At 40.2% G+C, this 25,540-nt stretch overlaps 1 protein-coding gene across 4 annotated transcripts in view; it reads left to right on the forward strand.

Moving 5' to 3' along the window:
* The window catches only part of SYNE1 (spectrin repeat containing nuclear envelope protein 1), a 566,819-nt gene that overhangs the window by 108,081 nt on the left and 433,198 nt on the right, over window positions 1–25,540 (forward strand). For all 4 annotated transcript variants that reach the window (XM_056125930.1, XM_056125931.1, XM_056125932.1 and 1 more), the window contains exons 3-4: window positions 11,217–11,312; window positions 24,172–24,255. In XM_056125930.1, the coding sequence (XP_055981905.1) occupies window positions 11,217–11,312; window positions 24,172–24,255 (180 nt within the window). The remainder of the gene's footprint in view (window positions 1–11,216; window positions 11,313–24,171; window positions 24,256–25,540) is intronic.

Here is a 25,540-nt window from a genome sequence, read left to right on the forward strand (position 1 = left end):
CTTTCGTTCTTTTTTATTTTATTAAATCACCATGAGATAGTTACAAGCTTTCATGTTTGGGTTACAGTCACATAATGATCAAACACCCATCCCTCCACCAGTGCACATTCCCCACCACCAATATCCCCGGTATATCCCCCCTTTCCCACCCTCCCTCTGCCTCCCTGGCAGACGTGATTCCCCCTAATCTCTCCCTACTTTTGGGCATTATGGTTTGCAATACAGACCCTGAGAGGTTATCATGTTTGGTCCTTTATCTACTTTCTGCACACATCTCCCATCCCGACCGATTCCTCCAGCCTTCCTTTTCTTAGTGATCCCTTCTCTATTCCAGCTGCCCTCTCCCCTTTGCTCATGAGGCAGGCTTGCAGCCATGGAGCAATCTATTTGTCCCGTTTATCTACTATGCTTAGGTGTTAGCCTCATGTTATGTTGTTTTATACTCCACAAATGAGTGCAGTCTTTCTATGTCTGTCCCTCTCTTTCTGACTCATTTCACTTAGCATGATACTCTCCATATCTATCCATTTATAAGCAAAGTTCTTATTATCTCATTCCTACTTTGGACAAACTGGCAGGCTACCAAATGTAGCCTGCCCACATGGTAGAGTCTGGCAAACTCCCTGTGTCGTACCCAATATGCCAAATACCAGTAACAATGATGGGTCTAATTCTCCTAAAGAGCCTTGAATATATCTCAGGGCTAGGATGGAGACATTACTGGGACCTGCTCGAGGCAATCGATGAATAACAGGATGATTTGTGATCTGAAGCAAAGTTCATGACATCATCTCTCCTGACAACTGCATAGTACTCCATTGTATAGATGCACCAAAGTTTCCTTAATCAGTCATCTGTTCTCAGGCACTTGGGTTGTTTCCAGATTTTGGCTATTGTTAACAGTGTAGCAATGAACATAAAAGTACAGATGTCATTTCTACTGTACTTTTTTGCAACCTCAGGATATATTCCCAGAAGTGGTATTGCGAGTTCATATGGAAGTTCAATTTCTAGTTTTTGAAGGACTGTCCATATTGTTTTTCAGAAAGGGCTGGGCTAGTGGGCATTCCCACCAACAATGAAAGAGTGACCCTTTTTCCCCACATCCACTCCATCACTGGTTGCTCCAGCACCATAAGCTGAATCATGGCAAAGCAATAAAATTGGGTGTTTGTTTTTGTTTGTTCATTTAAATTTTTTAAAATTAAGATAATGTGATTGTACAGAACCCAAAATGAGAGAGAGAGAGAGAGAGAGAGAGAGAGAGAGAGAGAGAACAAAAGGGAATGCCCTGCCACAGAGGCAGGGGGTTATGGGGAGGGATGGGGGTGGGAGGGATACTGGGATTCGTGGTGGTGGAAAATGGGCACTGGTGGAGGGATGGGTACTTGATCATTGTATAACTGAAACCCAAGCACAAAAATTTGTAAGTCTATTACTGTACCTCATGGTGTTTCACTAATAAAAAAAAAAAGATAACATGATTGTAGTACAAAGTTCTTAATAGCTGACTCCCAGGTGTACTATGTTCTAGCACCAGTTACACCATCAGTGTCAATTTCCCTCTGCCATTGTCTCCAGGTTCTCTCCCATCCTGTCACCTCCAGACCAGGCTGGCAGCTCTTTTGACAGGCTTAGTTTCGTGACTGTGCTTTGGATCTCCTGCTTTCATTGATGTTAATTCTGTAGTTTGGGTCTGGCTATCCACGCCTGGACCACTGTAGACCACGGGCCTTTGGTCCCTGTCTCCAGTTACTCCCTCCTCTTCTCACAACCGCTCTCTGCGTGTTTTTGTGGAAAGGTTTCTTTTTCCAAAAACCAAGTGTGATACAGTCAAAATGGTAAAGGATCTTACAGTCAGGTACTTATTATGTATAAACATGATTACTGGAAAATGGAAAAGCAGAACCCTGGAAATAAATACCAAGACATTTCCCTTCTGCTGTGATTTCTGATATGTGAAGGTGTTTTGTTGGTTTTACAGAATATTTACATTCTTTGAAATTGGAGAGCACTTGTAGAAATGTAATGATCATTCTCTGCCACTTATTTTTGACGACTCCTTACTGTAAAATTGTCAGCAGAGTTTTTTTCTCTCTCCCTTTCTGGCTGGGGTATTAAATAAAGAAATGATTATCAAGTTTAGGCCCTAATTTCAGCATTTGAAAATATAACACCTGTATATTATAAACTAAATTGGCATGAATGCTTTAAAATGTATCATCATCATCAATTATTATTTTGTGCAGGGATCACACCCAGTTGTACTCAGAGGCTACTCCCAGTTCTGTGCTCAGAGGTTGCTTCTGTGGTGCTTGGGAACTGTGCAGTTCCGGGATTCACTGCTGTGAGATGAGCACCTTAACCTCTGTAGTATATCCTGGTCTAACACTGTAACTTTATTTATTTATTTGTTTGTTTATTTTTTACGGAATCATCGTGAGATACAGTACGAAACTTTCATGTTTGAGTTTCAGTCATACAAGGATCAAACACTCATCCCTCCACCAGTGTACATTCTCCACCACCAGTGTCCCAGTATCTCTTCCCCCCTTCCCAATTATCTCCCTGGCTCTATGGCAGACAATTTCCCCTATACTCTCTCTCTCCTTTGGGGCATTATGGTTTGCAGTATAGATACTGAGAGGCTATCACGTTTGCTCCTATCTACTTTCAGCACACATCTGCCGTTCTGAACGATTCCTCCAACCATCACTGACTTAATGATCCCTTCTCTATTTCAGCTGCCTTCTCCCCCAGCTCATGAGGCAGGCTTCTAACTATGGAGCAATTTTCCTGGTCCTTGTGTCTACTGTCCTTGGGTGTCCAGTCTTCTGTTGTTTTATATTCCAGAAATGAGTGCTGTCATTCTATGTCTGTCCCTCTTTCTGACTCATTTCACTTAGCATGATATTCTCCATGACCATCCACTTATAAGCAAACTTCATAACTTCATCTTTCCTAACAGCTGCATAATATTCCATTGAAACATTGGAATTTTAAAGAAAAATTTGGAACTGTTTCAAGTTTGGATATAAATTTGATTCCGTTGATTAATATCCATCAGAAGACTGGGGAAATATACCAAGTCATAAATCATATATGTGAGGCTTTGAGTTTAGTCCCTAGTGCCAGATGGTCCCCAAGCACTGCCCGGCATAGTTCTGGAGGCCTCTCGTCACCTCCAGGTCCCCAAGTTAAACCATTAGGCTACTGGGCAGAAATTCACCAGCAGTGATCTTGGGTTTCTTAAACACAGCTGATGGTGGCCCATATGAAAAATAATTGTTCAATAACACCCTTTATAAAGGGGGACACGTGGAAAATTTTAGAAAAGCAGCTCGTATTTTGTATTAAAAAAGACAGTTTCTTTTTGCATCATGACTTTATGTGTGCATGTCTCCCCAAGAGATTTTAAATAGCCCTGTTATGTATATTGCAATGACACTTTTTTTCACTGAAAAGTAATGTTAAGTTGTGACAGCTATTAGTATATAAAAATAAATCTAAGTTCTTGCCTGTCTTTAAGTCTCACAGTCTCCCATCACTGTCCCCACCCCCCCACCCCCGCCTGCCTCTTTGGCAGGTACTTCTCTCTCTCTCTTTTCCTGTCTCTGTCTGTCTAGCTGACTGGCTGGCTCTCTCTCTCTCTCTCTCTCTCTCTCTCTCTCTCTCTCTCTCTCTCTCTGTACCCTATTTTAGGCATTGTGGTTTGCAATACAGATACTGAAAGTTTGTCATTTATATCCCTTTACCTACTTTTTACATTCAGTTCTTGTCCAGCGTGATCATTTCCAACTATTATTGTCATATCCTGTTGTTCGTCGATTGCCTCAAGCAGGCCCCAGTAATGTCTCCTTCATCCTAGCCCTTAGATTTTTTTAAAAAGTGCTATATTCAAGGCTCTTTCAGGGTTAGGAGAATGAGACTCATCATTGTTACTGGTATTTGGCATATTGGGTATGCCACAAGGAGTTTGCCAGACTCTGCCCTGTGAGCAGGTTACATTCGGTAGCCTGCCAGTTTGTCCAAAGTAAGAATGAGATAATAAGGAGCTGGGTTTTATAGTCTCTGGGTCTTGGCCGTTGATGGGAATACATGGCACCAGGGGGCCAGTTGGTGGGTGTGACCCCTGCCTACTGGAATATGAAGGATCTGGGTGGAGGATGCTCAGCCCCGATCCGAGCAGGCTTGGAGATCTCAGCCCTGGGACCCGAATGCCTTTGTTCCTCTGCTGGTACCTTCTTGTGTGCGAAGAGTGGTCTCAGCATGGTGGTGGCTGGTTCTGGAGGTGTTCGGCTGCCGGAGCCCTGGTCGGGGTGGGGAGGGAAACTCAACCCACTCCCCTCCAAGGGGCCCCGGTGAGGACAGCCAGGCGCGGGGGGCAGGAGACTCTGCCATATTGGTCTCTTCTTTATCTTATCTACTCTCCACCCCCCACACACTTGTGAAAATTTTTGTAAGGGTCTATCTCACAGTGATTCAATTGAAATAATAAAAGAGAAAAATAGAGTTCCTGGGAACAGAATTTTTAATAACCGACTCTCATGTCAAGCAATGAGTTTAAGATGAATGAGGCACCAAAGCTAGAAGGGATTAACTGCAAATTTCCCATGAGATGAGTCATGAAATCCGGGGAAAAGAGGAAATGAAGGTATTGTAGGTGTTTTTATTCTTGAAAAAAGACCTTCCACTTTTCTTTTCATGCATATCCTAAAAACTACCTTTGTTCCCGCAAAAGAACTTAATGAGTTCCTACTGTGAACAAAACATTCAGAAACAAGTTACTCTGGGGCTGCATTGGTCACAGCTTGTGGTTACAGAGAACTTGGAGAACATTGTTATATTATTATTGTTATTATTTTGCTCAAAGTATTTTTGTCCCATTTTAAGAGTCACCAAGAAAGAGCCTCACAAGACAAAAGAGTTTTGGAAAACTGCATCCATTCATTCATGTATCTGTTCTGCCAACAGTATATTTCGAGTGTCCGCTCTGTCCTCAGAAATGTTTAAGAGTGACACTGGGAAGGAGGGTTCCAGAATCAGGTGTATCTAGGCAAAGTTTTCTAAAGATCGGAAGACTAGGGGTTTCATTTAGAGAATTGCTACTGCTAGGGAGAAAGCGAAGAAAAAGAGATTTGGAAGGAGACTGTTGAAGAAGATTTGTGGGAAAGCAGATGACAGAGGCTGAGATCAGAAGTTCCAGAGACCAGTAGGTTACTGACTTGCTAAGTGATCATGGCTAAGTGGAGACAACCTGGAGCCTTGCGTCAGAGTGACAGAAGACAAGGGTCAAGGGAACATGACTGGGTGAAGAAAAGGAGAAAAAACTGGAAGAGAGAAGCAAGGTCCACCAAGGTAGCAATATATATATATATATATATATATATATATATATATCACTTGACATCCTCTTACTGATTTGCTCGAGTGGGCTCCAGTAACATCTCCATTTGTCTCTGTCACATGCTAGAGTAGCCCAATGGCCCATGCTAGAGAGAGAGAGAGAGAGAGAGAGCTTTTTGGATCACTCCCAGTGATGCACAGGGATTACTCCTGGCTCTGCACTCAGGAATTACTCCTGACAGTGCTCCGGAGACTATATGGGATGCTGGGAATCGAACCAGTGTCAGCTGCGAACAAGACAAACGCCTTACCTGCTGTGCTATCACTCCAGCCCCCCAAGATATTTTTAAGTGTTGGAGACCTGTATGTATTTGAAGAGATTCAGTTTATGCTTAGGGGTATCAGATTTCTTGACATCCTTACTTTAGCACTGTCCTCCTGTTGTTCATCGATTTGCTCAAGTGGGGCACCAGTAATATTTTCATTGTGAGATTTGTTGTTACTGTTTTTGGCATATTGAATATGCCACAGGGAGCTTGCCAGGCTCTGCTGTGCGGGCGGGATACTCTTGGTAGGTTGCCATGCTCTCCGAGAGGGACGGAGGAATTGAACCCGGGTTGGCCACATGCAAGGCAAACGCCCTACCCGCTGTGCTCACTCTCTAGCCTTACTACTTCTTGCAAACCTCTGCTGGTTTGATTTTACTTTCACAGTCTCAGGTTTGCACTGTCCAGGTTTCCCCAGTCTCTGAAAGAAAAGGATTCCTGTGAAATCGTTCATTAGCTGGCATCAAGTGAAGAACTAATTTACATTCATTTACACTGAAAAAAAAAAGTGAGCATTCCCAAACCTACCACCCCCAAATAACCTACGCAATAAGCATAAAACCTAAAATCACGCTAAGTGGTAGAAGCTGCAGGAATGGTGTGATCCGGTCACAGCCTGATGGAACAGGTTTCTGGGGAAGGAGCTTGGGGGGGGGGGGGTTGCCCCCTCGGGAGAAGCAGCTGTGTCTCTAACAGCTGCTGCAAAACCAGCTCTGCACAGCACATTTGCTTTGTGCCAACACACATAAGCAACCATAAAAAAGCAAAATAAGGACTGGAGCAATAGTACAATGTGGCCAACCCGAGTTCGATCCCCAGCATCCCATAAGGTCCTCCAAGCGCTGCCAGGAGTAATTCCTGAGTGCAGAGCCAGGAGTAAGTCCTGTTCATGACTGGGTGTGACCCCAAAAAGCAGAGAGAAAAAAAAGAAACTAAAAGCAAAAAAATTTTTAGATTTCTTTAGATTCATGAAAACAGGTACCAATGTAAATCTATTTTTATTTATTTATTTTTTTGCTTTTTGGGGTCACACCAGCGATGTTCAGGGGTTACTCCTGGCTCTGAACTCAGCAATTACTCCTGGTGGTACTAGGGGGACTATATGGGATGCCGGGGATCGAACCCTGATCAGTTGCATGCAAGGCAAATGCCTCACCCGCTGTGCTATCACTCCAGTTCCACCAATGTAAATTTTAAATAAAATCGAAGTAGCATCATATACTCAGGTTTTTATCCTGAGTCAGTTGAGAACAGGAGAACAGGAGAGTAAATGGAGAAATTCAGAAATGATTTTATTTAGGGGGAGGGAAAGGAGACAAGAGAGCAGGAAGAAAGACAAGCAGAGGGCTGGAGCGATAGCACAGCGGCTAGGGTGTTTGCCTTGCATGTGGCCTACCCGGGTTTGATTCCTCCGCCCTTCTCGGAGAGCCTGGCAAGCTACCCGTGACGTATTCAGTATGCCAAAAATAGTAACAACAAGTCTCCTGAAGGTCTCTGCATTTCTGTGGGATCCTTCTTCAGAACACCTTGGCAATAATCTGGGAGCTTCTCTGACATTTTTTCCCTTCCTTCTCTTCCCCTAAATAAAACTTGATCACTTGATCACTTGACTTCCCGTTAGTCGTCGATTTGCCCGAGTGGGTGCCAGTAACGTCTCCATTTGTCCCTGTCGCGTGCTAGTGTAGCCCAGTGGCGTCTGTTCGCTCTAGGAACATGAAGATCCTCAAACCAATCGTTCATGATCTTGATGAAGAAGTCTGACCGTCTGGTAGGTGGGCGGCCACGCGGTCTTTTGACATTCCATGGAATCCAGTCGGTAACAGCTCTAGTCCAGCGGTCGTCTTTAAATCTCATTATGTGACCAGCCCATCTGATTTTTGACACCTTGACAAATGAGACAGCGTCCCTGATTCTTGATCGTCAACAGATGTCGGAACTCCGGATTCTTTCTCTCATTTGAGTGAAATGTGATATTCCAAGCATAGCTCTTTCAATTCCTCTTTGGGAGACCTGAATAGCGTTCTCATCCTGTTTGCATAGGGCCCAGGTCTCTGAGGCATATGTTAATGCAGGAAGAACAGTGGAATCAAAGAGATGTGCCCGGAGCCAGTGGTTCTTCGTCCTCTTAGCTATTTCTTCGACACTCTTGAAGGTGTTCCAAGCCGGTCTCTTCCTCCTGCGCAGCTCAGGTGCCATGTCATTTGTCATGTTGACTTCTCGACCTAGGTACACATAGCTGTTGCATTCGGAGATGGTTGTTCCGTTGAGAGCAATTGGGGCATCAGGAATGAGGCTGTTTCTCATAAACATTGTATTCGTAAGATTCAGCTGTAGTCCTACCTTTCCACACTCACGGTCAAAGTCGACCAGCATTTGTGCCCCTTGGATGATGTTTGGTGTTATTAAAACAATGTCATCAGCAAAGCGGAGGTGGTGTAATTGCCGACCATCTATCTTCACTCCCATTCCTTCCCATTCCAGTCGTCGCATGATGTTCTCGAGGGTGGCACTGAAGAGTTTTGGTGAAATGGTATCACCCTGCTGAACCCCTCTCTTGACATCAATGAATACTTCTTTGTAAAATGGTGAGATCCTGGTAGTGAATCCGTAATACAGCTCACGAAGGATCTTGATATATTGTGTTTGAATGCCCTGATTGGCTAGGGCTTCAATGACCACTTCCGTCTCAACAGAATCAAAGGCCTTCTTTAGATCAATGAATGTTAGACAGAGCGGCATCTTGAACTCCCGAGAAACCTCAATGAGCTTGGTTATCATGTGGATATGGTCGATGGTGCTGAATCCTTTGCGGAACCCGGCTTGCTCACATGGTTGTCCTTCATCTAGTGTTCTGCCAATCCTATTCTGGATGACTCGAGTGAATAACTTGTAGATGACAGACAATAGGCAGATCGGGCGATAGTTGCCAATGTCATAGATGTCTCCCTTCTTGAACAGTAGTACGGTTCTGCTGGTTTTCTACTGGGACGGAACCTTGCATTCAGACAGGTAGCATGTGAAGAGCCGAGCCAGTGTATTGATGAGTACTGACGGCAGGTTCTTCAGGTGTTCAGGTCTGACCTTGTCTGGGCCGGGTGCTCTTTGTTTCTTTACTGACAAAATGGCGTGTCAGATTTCGGACGGGAGAACATTGGGAATGACATATCCATCCTGTGGAATTTGGTATGTCGACAAGTAGACATGGCTATCAAAGAGATTTGAGTAGAAGTCATGGATAATCTTCTCCATTGCCGTTCTGGAGGATGTGATGGATCCATCAGGACGTTGGCGGGCAGTCATCTTGGTCTTGTAGTTGGCGAAGGACAGGTGGGCATTACGAATACTTTTCCCGGCTTCTGCCACATCTACCAGCACTTCTGCTCTTCTCTCTTTGACGTCTTCCTTGATTGCATCTCTGCACTGCTTTGTGAGCTCAGACCTTCGCTTGCGGTTGCCTGAGGCATGCTCCAAACCACCTTGGCGAATAAGCTCAAGAGTTTTCGAAGACAGGCATTTTTTTGTGGCTATCTCTCTCTTGGCGTTCCTCGCACAATCATGGAGATGCTGAACCAGTCGATCATATTCCTTGTCAATGTTGTCAACAATGGCATCTTCCCATGTTGCCGCAATAGTGCCAAAGAGCTCCCATTTGGTGGTCGTTCTGGGAGTTCTCTTTTTGAACTTTGCTGCCCTTTCTCCCCGCTCTGTGATGTAGAATTTTGCACGAAGGAGATGGTGGTTCGATCCCGTTTGGAATTTTGGGACAACAGCGACATCGGTCTGGCAAAACCGTCGATTGAATATGATGTGGTCTATTTCGTTGTGGAAACGTCCACCGGGAGACTCCCATGCCCAACGTTTAGATAAATAAAACAGTTATTAAATAAAACAGTTTCTGAATTTGGCTATTTCAGCTCCAGTCACTTGCTTTCAGTCTTAAATGCTAAAGACAAGAACCTGAGAACTACTATACCTATTATTACATAATGTGAACTTTTGAAAAGTAGTGGATGCCTGTGTATGAAAAGCTTCATTTGTATTTGTTCACTGAATAGACCACAAATTTGCGAACTTTTAAATTATTCCATTGTATTTGAGTTATTTGAATACAAATGTATATTTTGGATAATAAATAGATATAATTCAGTGGCTCCATAGTTAATTGGTGATTTTTATTATGCTAGAGTTTTTGTGGTAGAGTCTCATTTTATTCTGTATAATTTTATTTATGTAGTTAGAATATAGAGTCATTATTACTTGTTTCTCATATAAGAAACACAGTGTGAGTAATGGGATTTTCTTAAATAGTTAAAGTTAAAAGACAATGCTTGAAAATTAAAGCCCTATTATTTCTGAATATGAGTTTTGCAGTAGGAGAGCAGAACATAGTCAGCTGTTCACCTTAAAAAGAGAAAAAATGCATTTAAATTAAAGTTATACCATTCAGAGATTGAAATTTATGAAGTCACAAGAAAAATAAAAACGTTTTCACCAAGCAGGTAGAAGAAAAAGGCACATTTCAATAAAACATTTGATGATAAATAGTTCTACATAGAAATTTTTTTAAAGGAAAGAATGACAGTTGGAGGTCAGGAATTTAACCTCATTGTAGGATTTATAGGATTTAGTGAAAATCAGAAAACCCTCAAACTTGAAACCCGGTTCTACCTGGAGAAAACTTACTCATTCTGTAAGAAATCCAAGTATGCTTACCTTGGTTTACCATCAACATTAGCACCGGTACTTCTTTACTTTCTTCTGCACCATGCTAGAACTTAATTCAAGATTTGATGAATTCTAGCACACAAATAATTTGAAAACCTTTTACTAAAAATATAAAATAACCTCTTTGGATTGAAAATGGGCTTTGACTTAATTTTCAATATGGCAATGGATTTTCTCTAGTATTCAGTCTGTATTTCTTTTTTATATGACTGTAACTTATTAAGGTGCTGTAATTTACAAAGTTATTCCTGATTGAGTTTGAGCTCCTGGATGTCTCACTGACAGGTTTGCTAAATTATTTCTCTGGGTTGTGAAAAAGTGCCACCAGATGGTCCCCGGGTGACTGATTAGATCTGTCCAGTGACCTGACAATCTTAAAATGCAAATTTCAGAGTTAGAGTTTCTTGAAGTAAGTGTTGATTAAATTCTGGCCTTATGCATGCTAAATAGCAAAGTAGGAATCTCAGTTCCATTTTTTTGTAACATCTCCTTCTTGTCTTTTAGTCCTGTTTGAAGATTTCTCTCATCTTTTTCGCTTGATGATTTTCTTTTCTTTGATTGTATGACAAAGTTACACCCTAGACAAAAATCCCTCTTGAGAAAAACACTGATTGGATCTGTGAAACTTTGAATCTCCTGAAATTTTTGCCTGTTCAATTTATCCCTAAAGGAATTTTCCCCCCTTAACAGTTGGTAGTTGCCAATCATTTAAAAACAAAGAATTTTGGTAACGTAATACCTTCGACTAATTCATTACAATGAGTGGATAGGGAAGAGATAGAGATGTTTGCATTTATTCATTTTAATTTCATTTTCTAGCGCAAACCCCCGATGGTGATAGATGACCTCTTTGAAGATATGAAGGATGGAGTTAAACTGCTTGCACTTCTGGAAGTCCTATCAGGGCAGAAACTGGTAAGGATGTTTTCTGTGAACCAACATGTCAACTTGTTTGCATTTGCCATTTGGGGGTATGGAGTTCGGTTCGTGAAGTTATATTAGCCACAGAAGAGGGATTCTTCCCAAGAAAAACAAACATAGAATGATCTCACTTATCTGTGAACTATAGAATACATGAAAATGTACTGTAGTTAAGGAGGGATGCTTAAGTCATCCTTGATCGCAAGGATTAGAAAGAAGAACAAGGAAGGAAATGGAAGTAATAGGTAAACAGACATCAGAGCTTCAGTTATTCTTATGATATGAGTGATTGGTACAGCCATATATATATTAATTTTTTAAATTTTATAAGTTAGTTCACAATATTTGATTGCATTTAATATTTGAACACCAATCCCACCACAGTTACACCTTCCCACCACCAAATTTGGGATGTTTCCATCCCAAACCCCAATCCCTGTCCCAAAACACAAGTGAAAGAATATATTTTGTATTGTCTGTTATGAAGAACTGCTGAACATGCTTACAAAAAAGTGTCCATATAGGAAACAGTGTGAAGATTGTTCTATTTTGGCAGGAGCCACTAAGACATTCTATAGGATATCATTAACATGTTAAAGTTTGGGTGATGTAAGCTTTGGTATATATATATATATATATATATATATATATATATATATATCTGAAATATGTATATATGCATATATATTTCACTCTATGATTTGTTGCCTACTGTCTGAACCCCATCAAATATGGTGTTGTAATTATGGAGAATGGGTAGGGGGTGTCTTATGATATGTCCAGGAATATGTTCACTCATATGTGAGGCTCAGCCGAACTGTGTGGGGAGCAGCCTTGAGTGTGACAGCAGTTGGGTTGTGGAGGTTGGCTGCTGGGGCTGGGTCCCTTGGGATGGGAGGGCTCTCACTTGCTCCCCTCTGAAGCGCCCCCAAGTGAAAACAGCCTGGCGTGGAGTCCGGTGGCATGGCTATGGGGGCCTCATGTTATGCTCAGCCACGTATCTAAAGCACAGACTCAACAGTGTTGAAAACATGTGAGCTGGGCTGGAGTGATAGCACAGAGGGTAGGACGTTTGCCTTGCACGCAGCCAACCCGGGTTTGATTCCCAGCATCCCATATGGTCCGCCAAGCACCGCCAGGAGTAATTCCTGAATGCATAAGCCAGGAGTAACCCCTGTGCAATGCCGGATGTGACCCAAAAAAGCAAAAAAAAAAAAAAAAAAAAAAAAAAAAAGAAGAAGAAGAAGAAAAAAAAGAAAGAAAACATGTGAGCTAAGCTACAACCACTAGACCTTTGTAATGTGCCTGTCAAGTTGAAAGTCAAGACTGGAGGTCTGGAGGGAATCTGGGAACACTGGCAGAGGGACGTTGACACTGGTGGTGATTTGAGTGCTGAAATATTATATGCCTAAAACTAAATTATCAAAAACTTTATAAATCATACATTTTTAGAAAAATTTAAAAAGAAAAAAATCCGAAAAAAATGAATAGAAAAGTTTTCTACAGTAAAAAAAAAAATTAATAAGAAGACGATTCTTCCCTTTTATAGTAATCCACAGGTAAATCTATCAGTAACTTGTGAGAGCATAGAAACAGCCATATATTTTCTTTCTAGCAAGCTTAAAAGTTAAAGAGTTTTGTTAATAACTCCCCATGATTTACTGCTGCTCTCCAAGAAGATGAATTGCCAGTTAACATAAGCCTCTAATGAAGTGATAGCTTTCCATTAGGTTGATTCATATCTGTGCATTTATGAAGTTGCTCATTGAGCATCAAGCTTAGATACAGTGTAGCATGATTCCTGGTCCAGCAGACATCCTCCATCATTGTAATAATAAGAACAGCATAATAAGAACAGCATGTTCACAGTCATTTGTTTTTCTGCGCAGCAGAACCAGCCGAGTCAATAAAGCACGGAGAGTGAGCTTGAAAATAACACTGTTTACATCACACAGATAATAAAAGTAGTGATTTTTCCTGCTCCATTTTTTCTTTCATTTTAGAGTAGTAGAGAAGTGAGCAGTTTGCAAACATAAACCATATCAAATAGTGTTTATCATGATTTGAAAAATGAGCTCAGGAAATCATGTCAGAGTGTTACATAACTCATTAGTCATAGAGTCCAAAACTGGGAGAGCTTATTTTGCTCTTTATCTATTACATCTTGACAGGAATTGCGCAATGAATATTACTTGGAAATGAATATTTTTAAGAAGTGATGTGGTTTTTTTTTTGCCTGAACATAAATTCCCAGTTAATTTTATGCAGGGCATTCTTAAAATAGCTTTGGCAAAAGAATTGTGTGTAGTAAAATACAACCTGATAGTAATTTTGCGTGGATCACTGATCTCATTTAATTCTTAGTCTAACAGATGCCTTTGGTTCCCTGAGCAGATCTCCATTTACATATGGGTTTAGCTACAGAAATGGTCGCATCCCTGATGGTAGCTCACCTCAAGCACTGGTTGTATGTCTCTGGATTTCTCTCCTTGGGGTACTTAGCAAAGCCACAAGTTGCACAAGGCTGCCCTCAAGTGTGAGAGAGTCATTGGTCCCAAGGCATCCCCAGCTAAACGGTATGGAAGTCCATTAATAAATTCTCCAGCTTGGTGTTTGTGGAAGTGGCAAATCTGAGCCCTTTTTTATAGGTCTCTCACAGTCTGTCCCTTTTGATCTACAGAGAAACTGAGTCCAGCTGCCCACAGTGGAAGATCTCAGTACTACAACCTCAGTGGACTTTTTCTCCTTCCCCCTCTGACTGTCTCTCGTTGTATCGTCACTCCTCTTGCTTGGACTCTTACCCCCAATACACCACATGCACATATGTCTTTGTTTCACATTCTGGCCTGGGGGATATCAAATAAAATAAAAACAAACACTAACACAGAAAGGAGGCTTAAACAAGGCATTAAGATCTAAGAATCATTAAATTGACAAAGGTATTCCCTTGGTTGCTTGATACAAGGGAGCATCTTTATACATTCCCAAGAAATAAATTATTTTCTTTCTCTTTTTTTTATGGGTGATGAAGTGAGTTGGGGCAAAACCCAACAGTACTCAGGACCTATTCCTGGCTCTGTGCTCAAGGATCATTTTTAGTGGTGCTCAGGGGGTCATATGTGGTGCTGGGGACCACACCAGGGTCAGTCACATGAAAGCAAGTACTTTAACCCTTGTACTATTTCTCCAGCCCCATAAGCTGTCTTTCTTTCTTTCTTTCTTTCTTTCTTTCTTTCTTTCTTTCTTTCTTTCTTTCTTTCTTTCCTTCCTTCCTTCCTTCCTTCCTTCCTTCTTTCCTTCTTTCTTTCTTTCTTTCTTTCTTTCTTTCTTTCTTTCTTTCCCTCCCTTCCTTTTTTCTTTCTTTCTTTCGTTCTTTTTTTTTTGAGAAGGTGATGCCTCCCATCTTTTCTTTCCCCAGAATTGCTTTAACTGTCCATGGAGCTTTATTGTTCTGTACAAATTTCAGGAGTGTTTGGTCTATTTCGTTGAAAATATCATGGATATTCTTTTAAAAATTTTTAATTTTATAAAATAGTTCACAATATTTGGTTAAATTTAATATTCAAACACCAACCTCACCACCACTACACCCTCCCACCACCATATTTCAGTGTTTCCATCCCAAACCCCAATCCCTGCCCCAAAGCAGAACCAAAATAATATATTTCCCTCTAGGGTTGGTTGCCTCCTATTTTGAACCTGATCAAATGTGGTGCAGTACTCTTGGACTATGGGGGGCGGGTGTGGTATGAAGTATCCAGGAAAAGGTTCACTCATGGGTGAGACTCAGTCCAAGCATGCTCACTGTTGAGTGAGCATGGCAGCAGTTGAGTTCTGGAGGTTTTTGGCTCCCGGGGCTGGGTTTCTTGGCGCAAGGAGGGGTCTCACTAAGCTGTTTTCTTAAAGTTAGAAAAAATCTTCATTAAAATAAAAATGAATGATCACATTTATTTCAATATAAGTCCGCTTTTGTACTTGGTCAAGGTATGCAGAAATCTTGCCAAATGACCATCAAAACAAAATGATTTGATTAAAAAAATACATCTTTTGACATATCCTACTTGTGGTTAAGCCTACTAATAGTGCTTGATCGGCTCATAAAGCAAGAAGCAACTTTAGAATTTTTATTTAACAGAGATGGTAACAGACACACACAGTTGTGCCTATATTTAACCTTTATAATTTATTTATATTGAGCCCTTTAGGATTTTGAATTACACAAAATCACTTACCCTGAAATTATCAATAAGCCTGGCAATTGTCATTTACATTTTATACACGTAAACATTGTGGTTCAGGACCACATTAGGATGGAAAGCAGGATCTAAAAGAATCCAGGTCCTGTGGTTTCCTTGAGAGTTTTCAAAGGAGAATGTGGCCAGCAGAATTGCCCTCTGGAGCACTAACGCTGTTTAGGAAATCTACAATTGTCTCATCAGTAAAACGCTATAAAAAGTAAAATTAAAAAACGGTATCACTGTGTTCTTTTAATTTTGCTTTTTTATTGAGGTACTGTGATTTCCAGCTCTGTGTTACTGAAAGGTTTGTGCATTCATAGTTCCCACACGCCATTCCTCACCAAGGCATCTGTTTCCTCTCCACCACTGTCATAAAGGCACCTCCAGCCCCCACCCCCATCCTCTATAAACTCAATTCTGTGGATAGTCTCTTCAGTTATGTTGCCTGTCGCCTGAGGGCTGGCGTTACCAACAGGCCATTGAGCTCACAGCTCTATTTTGCCTGTCAGTGGTAAAGCACTCCCTGTCCTTAAGGAAAGTATAGATAAATGAAGATGTGGCTTGTCCTTTGAAAAAGCTTCTATCCTCATGGAACTGTTGTATTAGGTGGGGCAACAAGCTGTGTGTAACTTAGATGTAAATATGAGATGGCACAATTGTTTAATGTTTAGATCCTTCTCACTTAGGCAGATTATATCAAAGGAACAGAAGCTGAGAGCAGCTGTTTGACCATTTGTTATCAGTTCTGGCAATGGAGTTAGATTACTTAAGAAAGCGGATTATTAATAATGGTATGGGCATCTTGGCAAAGACTTGAGAGTTCAGAAACAGATCAAGACACATATGAGACATCAGTATATATCAGAGGTGGGTGTTAGTCTAGGGGAAAGGAGTGATAACTCACTAAAATAGAGAGGAAAGCAATTTGTCCCAACAGAAAAAGATAGAGTTAGAACTTTATTTCATAAACTACGTTAAGATCAAATATACGTGGATTAAAAAATTCATGGCTAAAACAGTTTAAAGACATAGCAAAAAATGTAAATGAGTGTCTTTAGGCATAGGTACAGAAGGAATAATAAAAGACAAATATGAATTGCTATGCATTAATTTATTAATGCATAAATTTATATGCTTGTTTATTTATAAATCAAGAATGTTTTGAACTAAAAATCCTGAAATTGATAAAATATGTTACAACATGTTCAAAGCTAATTAAAATTCATGATCACGACCATCCTGTTATTCGTCGATTGCCTCAAGCAGGCCCCAGTAACGTCTCCTTCGTCCTAGCCCTGAGATTTGTTTTAGAAAGTGCCATATTCAAGGCTCTTTCAGAGTTAGGAGAATGAGACCCAACATTGTTACTGGTATTTGACATATTGGGTAAGCCACGGAGAGTTTGCCAGACTCTGCCGTGTGGGCAGGTTACATTCGGTAGCCTGCCAGTTTGTCCAAAGTAGGAATGAGATGGCAAGATAAGATTAATTTTTAAAATTAATTTTAAATAAATGAGTGGTATATAAAGTGGGATAGATGTGTGTGTATATATACATGCCTATATATGCATACATATACATGCCTATACACACATACATATATATTCACACACATTATAAGACTATTGCCACCCAAGTACAGTAAAAATGGAGGCCAAAAGGACTGGCCTATGGTTGGAAGCTTGCCACAAGATTTGGGGAGAAGGCAGTTAGGATAGAAAAGGAACCACTATGACAATGATAATGGAAATGATCACTTTGGACAAGAATTGAATGCTGAAAGTAGGTAAAGGGATATAAATATATATATATACTTATATATGTGTGTGTGAGAGAGAGAGAGAGAGTGTGTGTGTGTATGAGATAACCTTTAAGTACCTGTATTGCAAACCATAGGCCCAAAAGGAAATATATATTATATATTTATCTATATAGATATATCTCTATAGAGGTCTATCTATCTATAGACCTCTCTCTCTACAACATATACACATATATATGGTATATATATATGTGTATATATATATGGAGAGAGAGAGAGAGAAGAAAAGTGGCTGTCATAGAGGCAGGCTGGGGATAGGGAGGATGGAAAGAGGAAAACAACTGTGGACTTTTGGTGGTGAGAAATGTATACTGGTAAAGGAACAGGTGTTAGAACACTGTATGATGAAAACCAAATCACGAAAAAATGATACTTATAATTTATGTTGTGGAAAGATTTTAAAATTTGCGTTAGACTCCATAAAGGAGGAAGTGTGAAATGGTGAGGTAGCCAAGGAGTTTACTGTGGTGACAGGTAACAGATAGACTTTTGAGGTAGAGGGAGAAGTGCTTGCTTTGGATGTGGGAGGTCCTGGTTCTTCCTTGGCATCACATGGTACCCCCAAGCACTGCAGGAACAATGCCTGAACACAGAGCCAGGAATATCCACTGAACATCACAGGATGTGGCCCAAAACCAGCAGCAACTATTGATTTGTAAGGCTGAATTAGATATAATTATGAAAACTAAACCATCCTTTATAATGCTACAAACCACTGTTGCCTCAATACAAATAAAATTAAAAATATTCCTAAAGTATATAAACCACCATTAGAAGTCAATTCTCTTTCTGGATTTCAAGCATGGGATGACCTCATTTATCTGTGGTATATAGAATAATTGGACAGCAGAATGCAAGGAATTCAGTTGCTCACCCTTGAACCTAGGATGGCAGAACAGTAACACTATGCAACAGCTTAGTCACTAAGTACATGTGGGTGTTACATTTAAATGAAATGCATCAAATAGAAGATTGAATTTCTCATTTGCAGCATCCACAGTTCCCTTGCTCAGTAACACACGAGGCAACACACAAAGGGCATTTCCATCACGACAGAACTGTCTTTTAGGACGGGCTGATGATTTTTAGTGGAGTTCATAACAAAGAATGTGATCTTTGCTGTCTGTGAGTCTGGGTCCAAATCTCATTTCTTTGTTCTTTGTTTAAAGCTTAAACAAGGAGTTTAAACAATAAGTTTAAACATTTTTAAATGATTTAAAAAGTTGTTCATAATACAGCTGTTTCAGGCATTCAGTGTTCCAACACCAATCCCAGCACCAGTGTGACCTTCCCTCCACAATGTCCCCAGTTTCTTACCACACCCTGCCCTAAAACTGTCCCCTTAGTAGGCAAAAACAAATTTACTTCATGTTGCTTGTTACAGAAACATGAAAAATGGAACAGCAACTAGAACACTGAAAGTCGTTTTGTGATCATTTTTTATATCTTACAAGGTGTTACTAGTCATTGAGGTTTTACTCAACTACTTAGTGCTGATTGAATAGCAGGTAAGGCACCTGTCTCACACATAGCTCACCCAGGTTTGATTCTTGCTCTTTGCCAGGAATAAGCCCTGAGTACTGCCGAGTATAGCCCCAAAACAAGAAGAAATAAAGAGAGATACAGAGAGAGAGAGACAGAGAGACAGGAAAAAAGAGAAAGAAAAGGAGAAAGAGAGAGAAAGAGAAGAAAGAAAAAAAGTTAAAAAGAAAAAAGAAATATTTTAAACTCTGCCAGAAATTTTCTATAGAATTTATATTCATAAAATTGTTCCTGTATTGCATATTAGACTCTACAGTAATCTACTTTCAGGTGTTTACCACATAGGCTGTAAGATAAGATTGGTTTGTCCTTTCTCCCTTGCCACAGGGAGCTTAGGTTGATTGGGTTACACCCATCACAGTGCTCCCGAGTCACTCCCATTCCTCTATTTATCTGTAAACTCTTCTCTGTGCTCTCCTCCCCAGCCAGTTAATCACCTTTCCTCCCAAATGAGATTCTGTTAGCTTGTAAGAGCAGATCCTTCTAAGGACACTGCACTTGTATTGTAAATTATGTCTTTTGCAGGGTCTAACTTAAAGCAATGTCCCTTTGTATGTACACAGGAAGACAGTTAATATTATGCTTTGTAACTTGGCAGTTGATTGACTCCGAATAATATTTACTCCTGGGCATCTGCTTTCTTCACTCAGTTGCCCTTAGTTCCTAGCACCTCAAAAGCAGGGTCCCGATGAGGGACTGAATGGACCCAGGGAAAGCTGTGCACTACCCTGGCATCGAAATGGGCCAGGCCAAAGTGCCACAATACTCAACTATAAGTTGAGTGCACGATCATGGACAAATGCTGTCATGATCCAAAAGTAAGTAATGATGAGACTAGGACCCTGCTGGGGCTAGGAAGACTAACCTGGCCTGAGGACTGCGGAATATATAGTGAGATGTCCTCAGAAAAAACCAAACTGTAAGTTTATATCTCTTACTGTGCCCATACAGAATGCCATTGCTAGAAATATTGGAAGTAGATTTACTACAACTATTTAAATAGATTACTAGTTGAGGAAAGAACACACCCTTGTTGGGATCCCACCCTTGGGCAGATCTCCTAGTAATCTGGAGTAATCTCTTTAGATGAGATTTTATCCTTGAGTTAATCTGGAGGAGTGGTCTTACCCCTCTTTGTTGATTTGTTAATGTTCAATCCACCTTTGTGTCACTGCCTTACGTGATTGCTATATAAACTAAGACTGTAAGCTTGGAGGGAGCTCGGGCTCCAGAGGGCAGAGTCAGAAGTGAGAGGGGCTCAGGCTTGAGAGAGAGAAGCAGAAGGGGAGTGAAGATTGGAATAAATTACAATTGATATCAACTGACCAGCCTGGCCCTCCCTTCGTTCCTTCTTTTGCCTGCCCATCACCATCAACCTCCTGGGGATGGGAGAAGCGGCCCGAGATCACTGAACACAGATGGTGAAAGAGATAGAGCATCGCCGGACTTTTGAAAACACATAATAGGCCAAAAATCTCTAATCAGAAAAGGTATCTGTGTTTTTATGTTCATTTCATTTCATTTCATTTCATCATCCTGTTATTCGTCGATTGCCTCGAGCAGGCCCCAGTAACGTCTCTTTCATCCTAACCCTGAGATTATATTCAAGGCTATTTAGGAGAATGAGACCCATCATTGTTACTGGTATTTGGCTTATTTGGTACGCCACGGGGAGTTTGCCAGACTCTGCCTTGTGGGCAGGCTACATTCGATAGCCTGCAAGTTTGTCCAAAGTAAGAATGAGACAATAAGATGTCGTAAAAAAAGTTCTGATAAGATGTCGCGCGGCCGCATTTGCGGCCGCGCGGTTCCGGAATCTGGATTTTACAGTCTCTGAGTCTTATGTTCATTTATGTTCATTTATGTTCATTGCAGTCAAAATCTGGAAACAATCCAAGTGCCTAAGGACAGGTGACTGAATAAAGAAATTATGGTATAGACAATGGAACACACAATAGATAGAACATACAAAAAGTATGGTATGTAGACTATAGTATAGACACAGTGGATACACAATGGAATACACAAATGTGGTATATACACAATAGGGTACCAGAAAATATGAAATATGATTTGCTGCTAAGTGAATGGATCTGCAGAGTATCATACTGAGTGAAGTTAGTCAGAGGGAAAGAGACGGACACAGATTGATCTCTCTCATCTGATAGATTATGGGAATAGCAAATGTTCTAAGACAACAGCACTGAGAACTGACCTATAGGAATGAATTTATGGTGGTGGGGGACCACTTTGGTGAATGCTATGGTGTTGGAACATTGTATGCATAAACCCCTATCATTAACAATATGTAAATCACTGTACCTAAAGTGAAATATTAACCATAATAAATTAATTTTAAAAGGGTCAAAGGTAGTGCAAACACTTGTGAAAATTTGACATTACTTTAGAAATTCAAGTCACATTCTGACCCAATTTTCACTCTTAGCTTAGCATCCAAAAGATACTCTTCATACTCATAACAATAGTGTGACATCCAAAAATGTTCTGTCAGCAAGATCCACAACAGAAATAACCTGAATAAAATCCACGTTCACAACATTAGGAACATGGATAAGTGGCATATTGTATAGCTGCCAAAAATGAATGAGAATTGATGACAAGAGATAAGAAGAATGGATTTTATAATATCAATATTTTGTAGAAATGCCAGTCTCAAACTGAGTAAAGGGTTACCCTGTATATAAAATTCTACACTAAGAATGAATACAAATGAAATGAGTATCTATATAAAAAGGAAAGCATTGTCTTGGAATAGAATTTGATGCATCTCCAAAGCCAGAAGAATACAATGAAAGTTGATGGTACTGAGAGGAATGAATTTGGTATTGAATTGCCTGATCCCATTTTGTTTCAGTGGGCAGCTTTTAATGGTGCTTTTTAATTATAATACTAATGAATTAATAGCTAAAGAGAAGTTAAGAAAGTACAGTGGGTAAGGTGTTTGCTTTGTACACAACCAATCCAGTTTTGATTCCAGGCACTGCATACAATTCTCTGAGTCTTCCAGGAGAGGGCTCTCACCTCAGAGTCAGGAGGAAGCCCCACGCACTGCCAGGTGTGCCCCCTCAAAAGTAAATAACTATGTTATTTATGGGCCAACTATGGACCATTGATGAGAATGTATCATGTATAGTAGAGGTTCCCAAGTGAAAATAGGAAATTTTTTAATATAAATTTATTTATTGAATCACCGCAAGAACAGTTACAAAGCGTTCAGGTTTAAGTCTTGGTCATACAATGATGGAACACCCATTCCTTCACCAATGCACATTTTCCACTACCAAGAACCCCAGTGTGTCCCCTATCCCACACCCTCCCCCTACCTGTGTGGCAGATGATTTCCACATTACTCCCTCTCTACATTCAATATTTCAACACCAGACCCACCATGATTATTTGGGATTTTACCCCAACACTCAGAACTACCAAAAAGGCAAAATTAGATCATTTGTTTTCTATTTCTGATTATGAATAGCATATGATGCCGTGCAGTTGCAATAGTGGCCACGTGATTTTGGAATTCTGAACTTTTAATAATTAAATCTGGAGGGATTTCTTCCAAAAGCTGCTGGGTTCTGAGATTCGTTTGTGAGTCTCTGGGATCATGGCCATTAAGCAGCTTGATCAATAGCCAGAGGGCTAGAAAATAGGTGATTTTTAAATAAATGCAAGAAATAATAGATGATGAGTCAAAAACAAAGTGTATTTTTCTATTCAAATATGCTATTTAAATCATGCCAGAAAATTTATTACTGGTTATAATATTTACTGGAAATTTAAGGATTTGTTTTGTTTTATTTTGGGAGCACATCTAGCTATACTGAGGGTGTAGTCCTGAGTAGTTTAGTGTTCACAAATCATTCCTGGCAGAGTTTGGGGATCATATGGGGTGAAAGGTATCAAACCCAGATCAGCTATGCACAAGGCAAGTGCACAACCCACTGTACTATTTCTCTGGCTCCTGGAAGTGTAAAGATTTTTTGGGTTTGAACGTTGACTAGGTTTTTTAGAGTTCTGGTGTTACAGAAATGAGGTTACAGTTATACAACCCTGGGAAAATGGCATTACTTTAGAAATTCAAAAGTCACAGGCTGGCCCAAATTTTCACTCTTAGATCCACTACTTAGCCTCTCAGTTCCACAAAATACCAAGGATGTTGCTAATATCTATTGACTGAGATTATTTGGAGTTCTAAATTTTCAAATTCCTTGAGCATTCCAGGTACTATCACGTACTGCTCAATGAATAACATTTTCCTTCCTGCTCTTAAAACTTAACTCTTAGAGACAAATATCCAGCCACAGAGTCAATAACACTGAAATCAAGAGACCCAAACTTTAGCAACCTAGCTTAGAAAGGTGTCTGTTAAGAGGGCAGGCTGGGGGAGGGGCAGCTGGGAATATTGGCAGAGGGAAAATGACAGTGGTGGAGAGATCAGCACTGCAGTATTGTATGTCTAAAACTCAACTGTGAATAACTTTGTAAATCACAGTGCTTTAATGAAAAAAAAGTGGGAAAAAATAAACTTGGCTCTTTGGTGGTGGGGGGCAGGGGGAGGTCACACCCAGCAATGCTAAGGGCTTGGCTCTGCACGCAGTTCCTCTTGGCAGTGCTGGGGGGATTATATGGGATGCCAGGGATCAGGTTGGCTGCATTCAAGACAAACACCCTATCCACTGTGCTGTTTATCCAGCCCCCTAAACTTGGCTCTTACGCTCCCTAAATTTTGGTCTGGACTTCAAATCTAATGTTAATTTTGTCCATAACTTTCATGTTGGTCAAATTGAGAACAAGTGTTGAGTAATGTGGAGTATTTTTTATAGAGAAATCCTTTTCAAGAGAAATTTTAAGAGTCCAACAGGAAAAGACATCCAGAAATTTCCCGCAAACATACTGCCCCCGCAATGCACCACGAGTACTGTCTTCTGGAAATTTCCTCAATATTTCCTAGCCTATAGAGGGGACCGTCTGACTAAACTAGACAGCTTGTGACTTGCTGTGTACCAACATCCAGGAAATTGAAAGGCAAAGGACTGGACAGATAAGCTGAGAATGAATGTTTTCACTGAATAAATTGGATACGGAAAACTGCTTACAGATCTGCTATCCTTTTTTAGAAACTGAGTCTTATGGTGGTTATCGAATAGGCTTCCAGGACATTTTCATCCATTTGAACGGGCTTATCTTTTCCACGTGTGCATTTAGATTGATTCCTGTTTTCCCTTTTACAGCCTTGCGAACAAGGGCGTCGGATGAAGCGGATCCATGCTGTGGCAAACATCGGCACAGCGCTCAGGTTCCTTGAAGGAAGGAAGGTAAGAGGGAACAGGAAGGAAGGAAGCCTGAGCAGACAGCTGTTGGCAGTATGGTATGTTTTTACATGCAGCAAAATTGGGAAATTACTTTCTAGTTACAGGAAAGTGGCAAACACAGTCAGTATAAAAGTTTTGGTCTATCCTTAACCTAACACAAATATTGGAAACTTGGTCACTGAAAAACAAAGTACAAAACACTTTTTTTTGGTGACCATTCACCATGTGCAGAGAGCAATGCAACCTTGATTCCTTGGAATTTGTTCCAAGGATATAGCGCTTGGGATATAGTCCTGAGGAAACAGGGTTCAAATCCAGAGTTAATAGAGATCTTTCTAACTCATTTTTTGTATTTATATGATTTTCTGCTGTCTGGGTGTGGCATAGTTTATTCAAGCACTATTGCTTATTTTTAATTTTTTAAACAGAAACAGTTTTGCAATTAATTATAACGAGCAGTTTCATGTTATTGGAAGTGATTCTCTGTGTAGACTCCAAAAAAATAAAATAATGCTGAGTAAAATGTTAAGATGAATTTTATTAGATGTTGTCATAGTTTCTTCCAGAAAAGTTGCATTAATTCTTCTGAATGTAACTTTTTCTTGTTTGTGGAAACTGGGAAAATCGATGTTAAATAATACCATAGCCAACCTTACTACTTCCAGATGATAAGATGTTTTGACTATTTCATCCTCAGTCTATATGCACTTAGTTCATTCATTTATCCCGCAAATGCATAATTGAAAACTTTTAAGACAAGAACTCTACAAATAAAAATTTACAGAAATGATAGATTCTGGCTTTTAACTATTTACATTTTGATAAGCTCAATTTACCAGCATAATGTTTGGTTCCATATATAAATTTCATGCCCAAGGAGATTTCACTATTAATATAGTGTGGAATAATAATATTCACTTCTTGTAAAATATTCGACCTTGCTTCTGAACATTTTTAATATTCTTAGTGGTGGATTTCTCCTCTTCCAGTCTCTCCCTCCATGAGGTTTCATAAAAGGCTGAAAGAAGCTTTGTTGTGAAGGATATTTAGAGAATTCTAAGTTGCTCACTCAAGCCAACCCATTTCAGCTTTATAATTGTGCCCTGCTTTGTTCAGAGGTATATTCATTGGCTAGAATAGAAAACAAGCTTCCTATTTTAATTACTAAGTTTTAGATGAAACTAATGTCTTGGCTTATAAAAAACCTACTTTGCAAGAGAGTCAAAGGCCGTTCTTTTCAAGGAAGACTTTTTTGGGGGAGAGGGAAGGAAGGCCACTGGGTCTATTT

Source organism: Sorex fumeus, unplaced genomic scaffold (assembly GCF_029834395.1).
Source record: "Sorex fumeus unplaced genomic scaffold, SorFum_2.1 ptg000061l, whole genome shotgun sequence".
Classification (NCBI taxonomy): Eukaryota; Metazoa; Chordata; class Mammalia; order Eulipotyphla; family Soricidae; genus Sorex; species Sorex fumeus.